This window comes from Eupeodes corollae, chromosome 1 (genome assembly GCF_945859685.1).
Source record: "Eupeodes corollae chromosome 1, idEupCoro1.1, whole genome shotgun sequence".
NCBI classification, from domain to species: domain Eukaryota; kingdom Metazoa; phylum Arthropoda; class Insecta; order Diptera; family Syrphidae; genus Eupeodes; species Eupeodes corollae.
Genome location: NC_079147.1, coordinates 41,519,006 through 41,533,495, shown reverse-complemented (window position 1 = coordinate 41,533,495; position 14,490 = coordinate 41,519,006). Strand labels below are relative to the sequence as shown.

The 14,490-nt window shown below is 35.5% G+C and overlaps 3 protein-coding genes across 4 annotated transcripts; 2 read left to right on the top strand and 1 right to left on the bottom strand.

Moving 5' to 3' along the window:
• Positions 1-3,863: 3,863 nt before the first annotated feature.
• Positions 3,864-5,932, top strand: LOC129954262 (probable cytochrome P450 304a1). The gene is made up of 6 exons (XM_056068065.1): positions 3,864-3,957; positions 4,015-4,266; positions 4,382-4,948; positions 5,012-5,310; positions 5,374-5,518; positions 5,581-5,932. Exons 1-6 carry the CDS (start codon positions 3,864-3,866, stop codon positions 5,760-5,762), a joined length of 1,539 nt encoding a protein of 512 aa, XP_055924040.1. The 3' UTR covers positions 5,763-5,932.
• A 6,836-nt stretch (positions 5,933-12,768) lies between these two features.
• LOC129939646 (28S ribosomal protein S18c, mitochondrial) lies at positions 12,769-13,415 on the top strand. 2 transcript variants are annotated; one of them, XM_056047736.1, is made up of 2 exons: positions 12,769-12,913; positions 12,967-13,415. In XM_056047736.1, the coding sequence occupies exons 1-2, from the start codon at positions 12,880-12,882 to the stop codon at positions 13,359-13,361; spliced, it is 429 nt and encodes a 142-aa protein (XP_055903711.1). In that variant the 5' UTR covers positions 12,769-12,879; the 3' UTR covers positions 13,362-13,415. The 2 variants fall into 2 exon arrangements, with proteins under 2 accessions (XP_055903711.1, XP_055903712.1); XM_056047737.1 differs by having other exon boundaries at positions 12,779-12,913; positions 12,970-13,415.
• Positions 13,366-14,018, bottom strand: LOC129939645 (uncharacterized). The gene has a single exon (XM_056047735.1). The coding sequence runs from the start codon at positions 13,988-13,990 to the stop codon at positions 13,445-13,447; it is 546 nt and encodes a 181-aa protein (XP_055903710.1). The 5' UTR covers positions 13,991-14,018; the 3' UTR covers positions 13,366-13,444.
• Between the last annotated feature and the right edge of the window lie 472 nt (positions 14,019-14,490).

Below are 14,490 nucleotides of genomic sequence, written 5' to 3'. Positions count from 1 at the left end.
GCAAAAAGTTTCGCCTGGAACACGCTACAATGATTGGAAAGGCGGAATGAAAGAGTTAATTTCAGTCGTTCAGAGCACACACCTCCATCAACCCCTTCTTTTGTTTTAGAGCCATCTGTATAAAAATCGACATCTTCCAGAAAGATCTGAGAGGTATAGAAATCTAGAAATTTCTGTCGAATTGCATTTGGGGGGTGGTGTAATCTGCGAGCTTTGGAATTGATTCTAAATACCCAAGAATTATGGAGTGGCCAATGTTGTTGTTAGTCCACTGCGATGAAGCTTTAAGGCGAATAGCAGAGCTTGCAGCTATTTGTTTGCTTAATATGTCAAGAGGTGTAAAATAGAGTAAGGTGTCCAGTGCGAAGCGATCCGCTTATACATAGGCAAGCTGAACATTGGACTTTATTTAATCTATCTCGGTTAATAACAGACATGAAGACTACGGGAAGAAACCTTGCAATCCAATAATGATGGGATGTGACCGAATTCAAATACCAGACGTTTGGCTCAGTTTCATTGAAAAATTTAAAGCTGCTCAAAGATATTTCTTTAAGCGACTATTCCATTTACGGAAATCTACTCCAACCTATGCCATACATGTAGGATCTGATTTACCTACCATTTATTTACAAAACCTGAAGACGCACTGAGATTACTTAATAAAAGTGATGAAAAAAAATGAAAAAAATAGGCTGGGATGCGACCACACTGATAACTTCCCATCCCGCCTGTCGGTATGTCTTCCTTTAAAGGTTTGTAGGTTATTGAGTTTTGTTAAAAAGACATCATTAACATTAAAAATTACCAACAATATTTTTTATATGAATAATTAGTTAGATTTCAAAATATATTTTTGTTAATGAGATTTAAATTCGAAAACCAATTTATGCCAATTTTAGTAGAATAATAAACAAATACAAATCTGATGAATGAAATTAATTTGAAGTCAATATCTTCCATTATTCACGACATACAGAGAATCGTACTATTTTTGCGTACTATTTCTTGTAGATTTTATTTTATTACCGAATGTCGAAAACAATATTTTCTGTGAGATAAAATTAGTTTAAAGCCAATTTTTTTTGATTTTTGAAAAGATATCTAAGTCGAAAATCAATTTTTCCCAACCCTTAGTATTGTTTTTTTTTTGTAAAAAAAAACTGTCAATTCGATGTTTCTCAAAATTTTACTGAATATTGACAACAATATATTATCCAAGATAAAATTAGTTTGAACAAAATATCTTAGGTTTTTGAAAAGATATTTGAGTTAAAAGTCAATTTTTACAAACTTTTGGTGATGTTTTTTTAGGTTATTATTTTTTGTAAAAATTGTCAATTCAACAATATTTTTTATAAAATAAAATGAATTTAAAGTCAATATCTCAAACTTTTGAAAAGATATTTGAGTGGAAAGTCATTTATACTAATTTTTATTTTATTTTTTAAGGCTTTTTTACTTATTAAAAAAATCATTTAATTGGATTAATATAACAAAAGTCGATATCTAATCTGGTTCTTGAGCTACGGACGAAGAAAAAACGTCGCAAACGTACAGGCGTACAAAAGTACATACACAAGCATGCACAGACATCTCTCTAAAAATCTTATATTTCGACTTTAGGGACATTGAAACGTCGAGAAAATGTCGAAAAGAAAATACTAAGGGACCTGTCAAGATTTCGAACTGAAACAGCTGTCACTGTCAAAATAATTTATGATTTAAAAAGAAACTTTTATAGACCTATAAACTTAAACGTCAAACTCAAGAGTTTTTATTTTTTGTATTGTAATTTCTGAAAAGTGTTTTTAATGATATTGTTTTATTTCTTATTGGCATTAAAAACATAGTCAAAGGTTTGACATTAAATAAAAAAAGGGTGCATTCAAACTGAAATGTCAAATTTGGTAAATCACAAATATATAATTCAAAAAAGTAAGATTTTGAGGTAGGTAGAAATGGCGATCTCAAGGCAACCTAGCCTGAGATCCAATAAGCGCTGTAGTTGCGCCGTTTTGATACCAAAAACTCGTTTGACCTTTGATTGAAAGGGATAGATTTATAGAGAAGCTTCATAGCGATTATGTTAGAGCAATTTTGTCGCATTGAGAAAAAAAATTAGGTCTCTAATCTTTGTCAACTGTAACTACAGCTACGGCAAAAGGTGTTGTAAGAGATACCCAACTTCTCTGCATGAAGATTTCAAAAATTTAAAAAATACATTATTTTGTCATTTACCCTTTCCTTTCTTAATGAGATAAAATGCCAAATTAAAACTTCTCGACAGTCCAAAAGTGAAGATTGTCAAAAAAAAACTACAACAGATAAAATTAAAAAAAAGAGGTTGGGATGCGACCCACACTGATAACTTTCCATCCCGTCTGTCGATTTGTCTTGCTTAAAAGTTTGTCTATACATATGTACTCTTATCAATTTTTACCAAATTTGCGTAAAATTTTTTTGTAGATTTTATTTTTTATGTAAAGACGGACTGTTAGATTTTTATATAAAAATTACTGAATATCGAAAACAATATTTTCTGTGAAATAAAATAAGTTTGAAGCCAATACTTTAAATTTTTGAAAAGCTATTTGAGTCGAAGGTAAGTTTTTACCAAGTTTTAGTATTGTTTTTTTTTAGAGTTTTATTTTTTGTAAAAAAAATGTCAATTCCAATTTTTTAAAAATTTTACCAAATGTTGAAAACGATATTTCTTATAAGACAAAATTAGTTTGAAGCCAATATTTAAAATTGTTGATGAGATATTTGAGTCGAAAATCAATTTTTACCAACTTTTATACATTTTTTCTTAGGTTTTTATTTTTTGTAAAAAAACTGTCAATTCGATTTTTCTCAAAACTTTTCTAAATTTTGAAAACAATATTTCTTATAAGATAAAATAAGCTTGAATGGAGGTGAAAAATTTTTTTTGTCCAGTTTTATTGATTTATAAGAAAAAGCGTTATATTGATTTTTTTTCAAAAAATATACCTGTTTGGTATCACGTTACAATATATTATATAAAATTTAATTTAAGTCTCTAGCGTTTTTGGTTCGTAAGATATTTAGGGTTAACCAAAATGTTCACCTTTTTTTCAAACTGCTATGGTAAAAAAAAACACTCACGCAATTTTCTTGAGAGACTTTTCTGCATCTTTCTGCCTTATTATCTGTATAACAAGATTTATTTGAAGTCGATATCTCTTCTCGTTCTTGAGCTATGGACGACGAACAAAACGTTCGAACGTACGCACAGATATCTTCCTAAAAATTTTTTATTTCGACTCTATTGACCTTGAAACGTTGAGAAATGTCAAAATTTTCAATTTGACAAGTCGGACCCATTACAATAACTTCCTATGTGAAGTTAAAAATTAGTTGACGGAATTAATTATGGTTCAAAGGTGACTCAAGTTTCATATGTAAAAACAATTTCTTGAACAAATAATACATATGTTAATAATTGTATTTCTTATCAAAAGGAATATTGTAGGTACCTATTCTTAGCTTATAAATTATAAAAACATTAAAATAATCAAAGATTATAAAAATACAACACGCGTATGTCTTCATAGTCCAAATAATGTCCAATGAACTTAGATGATAATAAACTTTCACATTTTTCAACACTTCTTATCTTTTTTTGTTTTTGTCAAAACAATTATTTACAAATTATGTTTATTTTCCATTGTATTTTACACACACTTACTCTTGCTGAAAACACAAACGAAGATTGATCTGACCCTCCTCTTTGTCAGCCTTGATGCAATCTTTACAAGAAATATCAAAATTCTATCTACAAATGCATTCTCATACGAGTCTTAAGAGTTATTCAGTTTCTTTAAAACACTTGCAAGGAAATGATTACTTCAATTCTTTTGGTCGCGTTGACAATCTCACTTTTGTTCATTTCTTATTCTTATGGAATCAAAAGGCCTAAGGGAGTTCCACCTGGTGAGAAAAACTTTTCTCTTCAAGTTATTTTGATTTAATTAAGTGTATACTTTAAAGGACCTCCAAGGCTGCCAGTATTTGGAAGTTATCTGTTTTTAATGCTAGCTGGTGGAAAATGGCTTCACAAAGGTGCACTCTGGCTTAGCAAACTTTACAAATCGGATATAATAAGCATTTACATTGGAAATCACATAGCTTATGCTGTTCATAATGCTGAAGGAGTAAAAGAGATACTGAATAACCAAGCTTTTGATGGAAGGGCGGATCTGTTCATAACTCGGATGAGAGATCCAAATCTTTTAAGAAAGGGTAAGAAATGATTCTTTCGTGTACCTACTTGATCGATTTTGATGTAATATCATAAAAGCTTTTTGAGAAACTTTTTTATCGGATTTTTCATCTCTTTTTATATTTTTCATTTTAGGAATCTTCTTCCAGGATGGACCTGTGTGGAAAGAACAGCGTCGCTTCATTCTGCGTTACCTGCGAGATTTTGGATTTGGGCGACGTTTTCAAACTTTGGAGGAGGTTATTCACGAAGAGATCTCGGATTTAATAGATTTGATTCGAAATGGACCAAAATTTGAACATGAAAAATCCATCTCTCGCAAAGGACAGTTACTTTGCCCGTTGGCATTTAGTCCTTGTACTGCAAGTTCTATTTTACATGTCATGTTCAATGAAAGGTTTTCACGGTCTAACCAAAGTTCTCTAGTGAAGCTAGGATATTATGGAATGGTATTACAGCGAAAAGCCGATCATTATGGAAAAATTCTAAGCGTCATTCCATGGATTAGGCACTTATTTCCCGAGAAAAGTTCCTATCGTCCCATGCTGGAATCGAACAGATTTTTGTACAAGTTCTTTGAGGACTTGATACAAAAATATAGCAAAACTTTTGATGAGAATCATGAAAGAAACTTTGTGGATTTATATCTAAAAGAAATGAAAAAAGAACAAATGGAGGGAAATATTGAAACTTCTTATTCATGTAAGCTTTTATAAAGTTCCTCAACCAATTTATCATATTTATGTATTTGAACTTTATTTCTAGATGATCAATTTGTTTTAAGCATGGTTGACTTTTCATTTCCTGCATTTACTGCAATTGGAACGCAAATGTCACTTATTTTCCAGTGGCTTCTCATGAAACCGGAAGTGCTGAAAAAGGTTCAACAGGAAATCGATGAGTTTGTTGGAAGTGGAAGATTACCATGTTTAGATGATCGGAAAAATCTCCATTATACCGAAGCAACCATAAGAGAGGGATTAAGAATGGAGACTCTGGTGCCATCTGATGTCTTTCATGTTGCACTTTATGATACTGAGTTTATGGGATATAATGTTGAAAAGGTACTTTGTTTTTCTATAACAAGAAATGTCATATCACAATAATTTCTTTTTGTTTTTATTCAGGGTACTATTATGATTCCCAATTTATACGCCTACCATAGTGATAAAAGAGTTTGGGAAGATCCTGAGTGCTTTAGACCTGAAAGATTTTTAGATAAAGATGGAAAATTATGTCTTAAGAAGGATGTTTCATTTCCCTTTGGTGCCGGTTAGCATATTTTTTTAGAAATTCTAATATAAAAATAAGTTTTGTACCTTTCTATTCTTTAGGAAAACGACTTTGTGCTGGTGAAACATTTGCACGGAATATGCTCTTCCTACTTCTATCAGCTATTTGTCAAAACTTCAATGTCGTTCTTGGTCCTGGAGAGCCACTACCAGATATGTCAAAGAATGTTACAGGTTTAATTATAACAACTCCTGATTTTTGGGTCAACTTAGAGAAGCGATAAATCCCAGTATCTTTTCTAACTTAAAGAAGGAGATAAAATAAAAGTTTGCTTAGCATAATTAAGTACACATAGTTATAAGTAAACTTTGAATTTATTTTACATATTTTAGCTTACAAATAACTAAAATATTTATTTATTTATTAGAAATATAGATAGATTCATACTCGTAATTTTATTTTCAAAAAGATTTTACAAAAAATGAGTTTAAAAAACAAAAAAAATTAGGTGGCGCAACAGTCTGTAGAGAACCAGGGCCAGGTGACTTACAACTCTCAACCATTACTGTGTCCGTGTAATTTCAGGGACGGACGAACGGCTAATTTGAGAAAGCACTTTTTCATGGCAAGATTTAATCTTGTGGAATTTGTCAATTCCTCGCAAGAGGCAGTACACGTGAACAAAACTTTAGGTGGCACAAGCAGGAATCAAACCTAAGACCTCTCGCATGCTAGCCCAAAACATTTTTTCAAATTCACTTTTATTACTTCATTCTTAAACCTATCTTAAAGCTAGACATACGGACACTCTATTTATTTTTACTTAAAAACTACTTAAATTAAGGTCCTTAATATACAACTTAAAGCTAACTTAAACTACCTATTCTACCTATTAACTACTTAAAACTAGAACAACCACAGCAGCACATCTAACTATTTAACATTTTTTGTTTTCCTTTTTCTCCTTACTTCATGTTTTTTTTATATTTATATTTTTTTAATTTTTTGTTTGGGCCACCATGCCTATCGTTCTTAAAACTAAAGCCTAAAACTATAAAACAAGTCTATAAGTTGGCCAAGGCTTAAAACCCTATCCCGACTACCCACTATCAAGTGCAAATTGAAGCTACCAAAACCGGTTCTTCTGCTTCACCCTATCAGTTCGGTCCCGTTCGGACACACCCCTACTGAACCGAAGGAGCTCTGCTCCGCCTTGTGCCATGATGTCCCGATTGTACAGGAGTCGCTTATCCACGGTTCTTCGTCTGACGTGGTAGATTAACGGAACTGCCAATCTATCCTGTATCAGACTGCATTTGTCTTAAAAGAGGAATGCATCTGGTGGAATGAAGCCGCTCAAGCGTGCACTTTCAAAATACTCTTCGTTCGGATAGAAAGACCCGAAAATTAAATTATCACGAAATTGTTAATTCTGTTGATTCGACCCCGTTGTATAGGACCTCGTTGCAATAGTAATGCACGTAAGAAGATTCGGCCGGTACAGTGTCGTAAACACTGCCGCTTGAACAACCGAAACTTCTCCATCTGGGAAGGGGCAACGTTGAACCACACAGGACAACCATAAACGATCATTGGCCGTATGAGGGCCATGTAGCAAATTACCTTCACTTTGGGGTCAAGCCGACTGCTGTAAAACAGCCGTTTCGTTAGAGCGAAATATATATACTGACCTAACTAGATACCGAGGTACTTCACTACACTTTTACTCGCTAATGGCTGCCCTGAAGATCAACGACGACCATCTTGCGCCAATTCCACGTATCCCTCGTGGCCCTAGCCAACGGAGTCCGGAACAGAATTGTCTCTGATATCTGGACATTTATTTTCAGTTTCCAGTCGTCGCAATATCGCTGAATCTTGTCGAAATCACGCTGCAAGAGAATTCTAATAACCTCAACCTTTCGGGCCGTTATGTACGCAATTAGATCGTCGGCGAACGCAATTGCCTTTGTAAGACTATTTTTTATTATTTTGTTGTCCGCAACCCACTTAATCAGGACCCTATTGATAATCTTTTCGAAAACTTTGCTGATGCTCGGAAGAAGACTTATCGACCGAAGATTTGACGGGTTGGAGTTGTCCTTTGCCTTTTTTGGGAGAGGTAATCACAGCGGTCTTCCAATGCACTGGATAATACGCATTATTCAGTGCATTATTGAAGAGTGTTATGTAAATGTCAATTGCTTCCATCGGTAAATGTCTTAGTACAATGTTTTTGTTTTTTATTGAATTGAAGATGAGCTGAAGCTTAACATTCGTCACTAACAAGTGACTTGGTCCCGTTTGCTCGGCGATTATGGCATTTGCCAAGGAATCGTCATTGAACCGCGGTTCTCAGATCGCCATTGTGTGATATCATTTCGAATGGAAAAGTAATTAAGTAGGTCCCTGTTTTCAAGGTCGTGGTTGGAGTGAATGCTACGGCAGGTGATTACCTCTGGGATAACTATGTTGATTTCCTAAATCTTCATGTTTTGCGTTCAAATCACCGACCAAAATGAAATAGTTTTCTTCCATGCTCAGTTTAAGTTCCCTAAAAAGAGTCTCGAGTTCTGATGCAAAGTAAGTAACCTGGGGAGCTCCAGCCGCATAAGCCGCAATCATATCATCCGCTTCCCGAGAGAGATGCATACAACGCAAACTTCTAGCGTCTTGAGCTTTCGCAATTGATTGTTGTATATGATTTTATAATTAATGCCTTTTCGTATTAAGAGAGCGACACCGCCACCTTGAGTGGAGTCGGGCCGGTCTCTTCTTACGATATTGTAATTTTTATGAGTCAATTTGAGTTTGGGGTTTAGCTTAGTTTCGCTAGCCATAAACATATCGGGACTGTATTCTTTCAACAATTGAAACATATTGGCTCTTCGTTCAATCCTAATCAGTGAATTTACATTCACAGCTTTTAGGCGTGTCTCCGGCAGTGCGCCCAATGGTCTAAATTGCGCTAGGCCAGGCAATAAAGATTAGAGATGATCTACCCTTTTGCCTTACTCCTTTATCTGACTTTGCAGCCCTGTTAGTTTGCTCAACAACAAGGCTACAATGTGAGGCTGCACCTCTAGTGCTTTAGGCACGGGAGCTTTTAGGACAACCAGTGATGGAGCTTGTCTCGTGTTAACATTCCTTGACACCATTTGAGAGAATTTGGGATCCATGAATTTTTGTGTTGGAGCCTGTCGAACTGTTCGACTTCCTTCGGGTTTTTGACTGGACTGTTTTTGCTTCATTTGTTGGACCTTAGGGCAACCCCTATAGTTAGCGCAGTCCAACGCAGAAACCATCATGCCACGGTTGTGGTATTGCTGGTTTAAAATTAGTTTTGACAATAACTTTAAGTTGCCTTTCAGGCAAATTATGCAAATTCATTTATAATTAGATTGCGATATTTAATTGACCCTTTTAAAAAGTAATATAAGTTTGAGTAGCAGTAGCCATAAAGAATGTTGAGAATGAGAAAGGATCCGCTGCCAAGAAATTTTCTTCTGTACGTTTTGAAAACTGGGCAGGTTCCAATAAAGTGCATGGTATTTTCCGATTCTTCCATATTACATAATGTTCATATATCTGCATCGCCTTGGAAGGCTCTTCCATTAATATTAAGGAGCCCGCAGCGTGCTTTAAAAATGATGGAAATCATATCACGTGAATTGGAGTCATCAAAGTAGTTCGGTATGCCAGAGTACATCAAGTTGCAATATTCATCGTGAAATTGAGACTGTGTCGCACTAACTGTAAATTCAGTCCAGTGTTTTTCTTTCATTTTCAGTAAGAGCATGTTATGTAAGCTGGGCCCTTCAAGTAGATTCATGTCAAAAGAAAAATCCAACGAACATCCATTTGTTGATTGTTGGACGATATTAACACGCAGCAATCTCTACCACGTTGCATTGATGAAATTTTTAGATGCTCCCAATCTGTTTGCTATATATGCTCATTCCAAGACATGTTGTAATTGAACACTACGCCAAGATATTTGTATGGATAAGACACCTTTATTTCTGAATTATTGTAAAACTATTTTTCGCACGCTGCTCTTCGTCCACCATTGCGAAATATTAAAATTTCCGACTTAATTAAAATAAATTGTGTGGTGCAACAGTTCGTTTGAGAACTAGGGCCTAGTGACTGACAACTCTCAACCATTCCTCTGTGCGAGTACTGTTGTCAGGGATGGAAGGGACCCACGGTTTTAAGCCGAATCCGAACGGCAAATTTGAGAAAGCACTTTTCATGACAAGAATAACTCTTGGAGAATTTGTCAATTCCTCGCAAGAGGCAGTACCCGGGAGAAAAACTTTAGGTGGCATAGTCAGGGATCGAACCGAAGACCTCTCGCATGACAGTCCAACGCACGTACACTATTTCCGACTTATCAAGATTTATTTCAAAATTGCATCGAATGCTTACTTACTTACTTAAGGTGGCGCTACAGTGCGGGACCTGGGCCTCAACCAACATGCGTCTCCAGCCAGCTCGGTCCCTGGTTGAGGTCTTCACCCACCTGAGTGCTCTACCTGAGTCGCGTTCTTACTATATTACGCCGTCCCTCGGGACTGGATTCGAAGACCTTCTGGGCTGGAGCATTGATAGACAAAGTCCATAACTACCTCAAAGTTATAGCTGTCCATGGTGACGTTTTGTCCAAGACGTCGTTGTTCAGTGTCCTTTTTTGATGACGGCCTATACTTGGTCTTGCCCTCATTGAACACTAAACCCATCTTCTTAGCTTCCGTCGCAATGCTTAAAAACGCTCCACTGACATCACGCTTTGATATTCCAATTTTGTCAATATCATCTTCGTATCCGAGTAATTGGATGGACCTTTGGAAGATTGTGTCTCTAGTGTTGACGGTTGAGTTTTGCACAATTCTTTTTTGACATCAAATGAATCGGTAATATCTTTTCCGACCTTGATAGAACAACGTGCATTGTCCATCGTCATTCGCACAAACGGATTAGTTTGACAGGGATGCCAAAACTAGACATTGCTCTGTAGAGCTCTTCCCTATAGATGCTGTCATACGCGGCTTTAAAATCGATAAAGAGATGGGGATATCGATTTGAAGCTCCTGGGTTTTTTCCAAGATCTGCCGTGATGTGAACATTTGGTCGATAGTGGACTTTCCTGGTCTGAAGCCACACTGATAAGGACCAATCAAGCATGCTTTCTTCACTTCGTCAAGGTCGGGTAGGCGGAATTGTTGATGTGCGTCGCCGAGGTTTAGTGGTTCTATCTCCCTTACAGCGGAATTCGGTTCGTCATCGCCGTTATATAATTTGGAGAAGTGAACTTTCCATATTCTTAACATAGACTGCGGTTCTACTACGATGTTCCCCTGATCGTCCTTACAGGGTTCGGTTCGTTGCTTGTACCCTTGGGAGGTTTTTTTTACCTTTTGGTAAAATTTACGAACCTCTTTCCTGTTGCGACACCCCTCTATCTCCTCGATTGAGCGCTTCTCGTGTTTTCTTTTTTTCAATCGAAGAAGCCGGTGTTCCTCTCTCCTTTTCTGCTCGTAGAGCTCGCGAGCAACTCTGGTCCTTCTGTGTAGCGCCGTTTTGTATGCCTGTTGTTTCGCTGCGTGCGCTTGCCAGCATTCGTCGTCAAACCAGGGGTTTCGCTGTGGTGGTCGTGTGAAAGCTAGCACTTCAGAGGCGGCATCTCTGATGGCTGCAAGGCAATGTTGCAACTGGTTTTCAATGCTTAATACAGGTATTCTAATCTTTTGATGAAGACATAGCAGAATATTTCTCGTGCAGCTCAATAATGTTAACTCTGGAACATGTCGGTGAGGCAGGGCGTATGAAATAATAGCTGAATCATTTGATTGTAAGAGTAAGCTTCCAAAATGCATTTTAAATTCATTTACTTTTATTGACGTTATGGTTTAAAACGACTAGACTGTCCGTGTATTTGCTTAGCAATTTTCCACCACTCTCGAGCTGAATGAACAGATTCAAGACTATTAGAAAGGCTTACGAAATAAGCTTGTTTTTTAGATTTACATAAAATCCTATATTTTTGTTGGCATCATAGTAGCTTCTACGACATGTTTCCAGGTTCAGTTTTCTGAAGGATTTAAGGTGCTTAAGAGCAAGGTTTTTTTTTGGCTCAAACTTAGTATTTTGTTACAGGGGAGCTCCGTTTGCTTCATAAATACAGCTTTTTATTGCCTTGCATAGTTCTTCAATTGAATCTGTTTTTATTATGATGGAGGGTAGAAGTGACTCGAGCTTATTTTTTTATTAGCAATATTGAAATGTGGTTAAAATTTCAGTTTAATAAAGTCTTTCACAAGAGTTGAAATAGACCGTAAAATGAAAAAAGCACATAAACGCCTCTACAATCCATTTCAAAATCAAAATTGAATAGAGTTTTAAAGGTTTTAAACTTCTTTTAGATTCAAACGAATTCTGGAAGTCCATGAAGTATCATAAAGAATCGTTTAACGTCCTTCCAAGCTCCAAGCTGTAGTAGTTCAGATAACATATATTTTCCCACTTATTTTACTCTTCTCAATCCTTAAGTCGTTAACGAATTACCATTGCGTGCATTATCAAACATTGGTTAATTTTTCTTTCAAAATGAGAAAGATGTGAAAGGCACAGCTTTTCATGCAGCCTTTTAAACTATGAATTTATTAAAGAATCAAATTGGTGACAACTTTATTTCCAAAAGTGGTCCTATTAACTGGCCTCTCGTTCGTGCCATTTAACGCCGCTTGATTAGTTTTAATGGGGTTCTGTTTACTCTTTGCTTTAAAGTGAGCTTACATGTATCTGTATCTACATAATGTAGAAAAGTAGAGGGAGCCACATATACGTGGCAAAGCCTTTAATTGAGAGATAATCACCAGTGGTAACACGATTTGCTTAATATGAAATACTTTTTTTAATAGTTAAGTGTTGCAGTGAGCGCGAACGAAGTTGTACAATGAAATAATTTGAAAAATATTTCTGGACAACCAAAAAAATTACTTCAAAAGGAGAAAGGTGGGGCTACAATTATGTACACAGTGTTTTTCCATAGTCTTAAAATTAGAATTAAAACGTACTTTGAATTCTTTATATAGCAAAAACGCAATAACAAATTAATGCCTACACTATTTCTGTCTTGTATTTTAATATAAAGTTCTAGAATACCTAAAAAAACACTCAATTCTAAAAAATACAATGAATGTTTAGTGAAATTAACTAACAGAACAAAAATTGACAATAAGGTGCTGAACGTTGTCGTTTTTGTCTCTGATACAATGAAAGTCTGAATGCGTACATTTTGTTTAGCCGATTTCGCCGTGACAACTGTCAATCTGTCATTTTCTCGAAATCGACATAAAGATATTTTTCTTTAATTCAACAAGAAAATATTAAATAAAATGTTACGATCAGGATTAACATTTGTTCAAAAAGGTATATTAATACAACAAATTAAAGGTTGATCTTGTAATTTTTGAACATTTCAGCAGCTGGCAATCTAAAATTATCAACCCTAACTCGACCGCTCTACGTAACCCCAAAACAACACTTTTCAACTGAAACTGCCCAGAATTCTGATGATCCCATAGACATCCCAAATCCCTTTGAAAAAGAAAAACAAAAGTGTATCCTGTGCCAGCATGACATAACTCCCAACTATAAAAATGTCAAGTTACTGTCCCAGTTCCAAAGTCCTTATACAGGTCGAATCTATGGCAGGCACATCACCGGATTGTGCAATGCCAAGCAGGAACAAGTTGAAAAGGCTATAATTCACGCCCAGAACTGTGCAATGATGCCATACTATCACAAGGATCTAGATTTCCTAAAAGACCCAAAGCTCTTCGATCCCGAAAGACCAGTCAGGCCACATAAATACTAAACACTTCAAAAATAAACAAATTATATATTTCTTAAATAAATAAATAAATACGAACAGATTGTTATCAAAAATTTGTTGGTGGCTTAAGTGTAGTCAATCATGTCAGGGGGAATACCCAGGCGAGCTATCAAGTCTTCAGCTTCCATTTTTGGTTCAATTTTCGATGATAGTTCTTCTAAAGATGCTTTAAATGCCTCTGCCCAGATGGCAATCACACTTTTCAGTTCATCAACTTTTTGCTTATGCTTTTGATGTCGCTGGAGGATTTGTTCCTTATTGGCTACTTCTTGATGTAGATCTAATGGACGTTCTGACTCTAATTCTACTTGTAAATTATTAGCTGCAAACTCAAGCTTTTTCTTTTTGTACTTTTCTCGTGCCCCTCGATTCAGTGTTAGACGATATGGCAGGCAATTTTTAGAGCTAGTAGATGAAGCTATTGTTTGCGATAGTCTTGGGGTACAAGGTGACGATACTTCTGTTGAAGATTGATTTTGAAGAGAGTGATAACTTACTTTAACATCACTCAGTGGTGTTTTCTTAATTGTACTTCTTTGGGCACTTCGTCTTAAACCTAAACTTCTTAATTTATTGTTGGGAGTTTTTATTTCTTTGTTAGTATTTTCCATTTTAAATAATTTCTCTTCTGTTCACCAAAAAGTGTATTTTTTAAAAAGTTTGTTTTCATTTTTGAAAATAATTACGTTGACGTTTAAGGTCAGCTGTTGTGGATTTGATTGAAAGAATTTGTGGAATGTGGAATGTTTTGTGTACAGTATTAAGCAAAAACTTAGTAAATTGCACGTTATTTTTGATTCTAATAAAAGATTATACTCTTTTTGTACGTAAAAGGAAAAAATGTCCACTTGACTTCTGTGAAATAATTTAATATTCACACTACGACGGATCCTGGAAAAGAACTCAAGAACATGAAGCATCTATTTCAAGGCCGCATATGACAATACAGGGACGAACTATATACTAAAACTAGTCGATTAGAGCAGGATGACCATGGAGAATTCACGCTGCACCATAAAGAATGTCAAAAAGGGATTTAGACAAGGTGACGTGCTGCCATGTAATTTCGTCCTTGATAGAATAGTGCAGAGTTTCCTCTTCAACTCTAAAA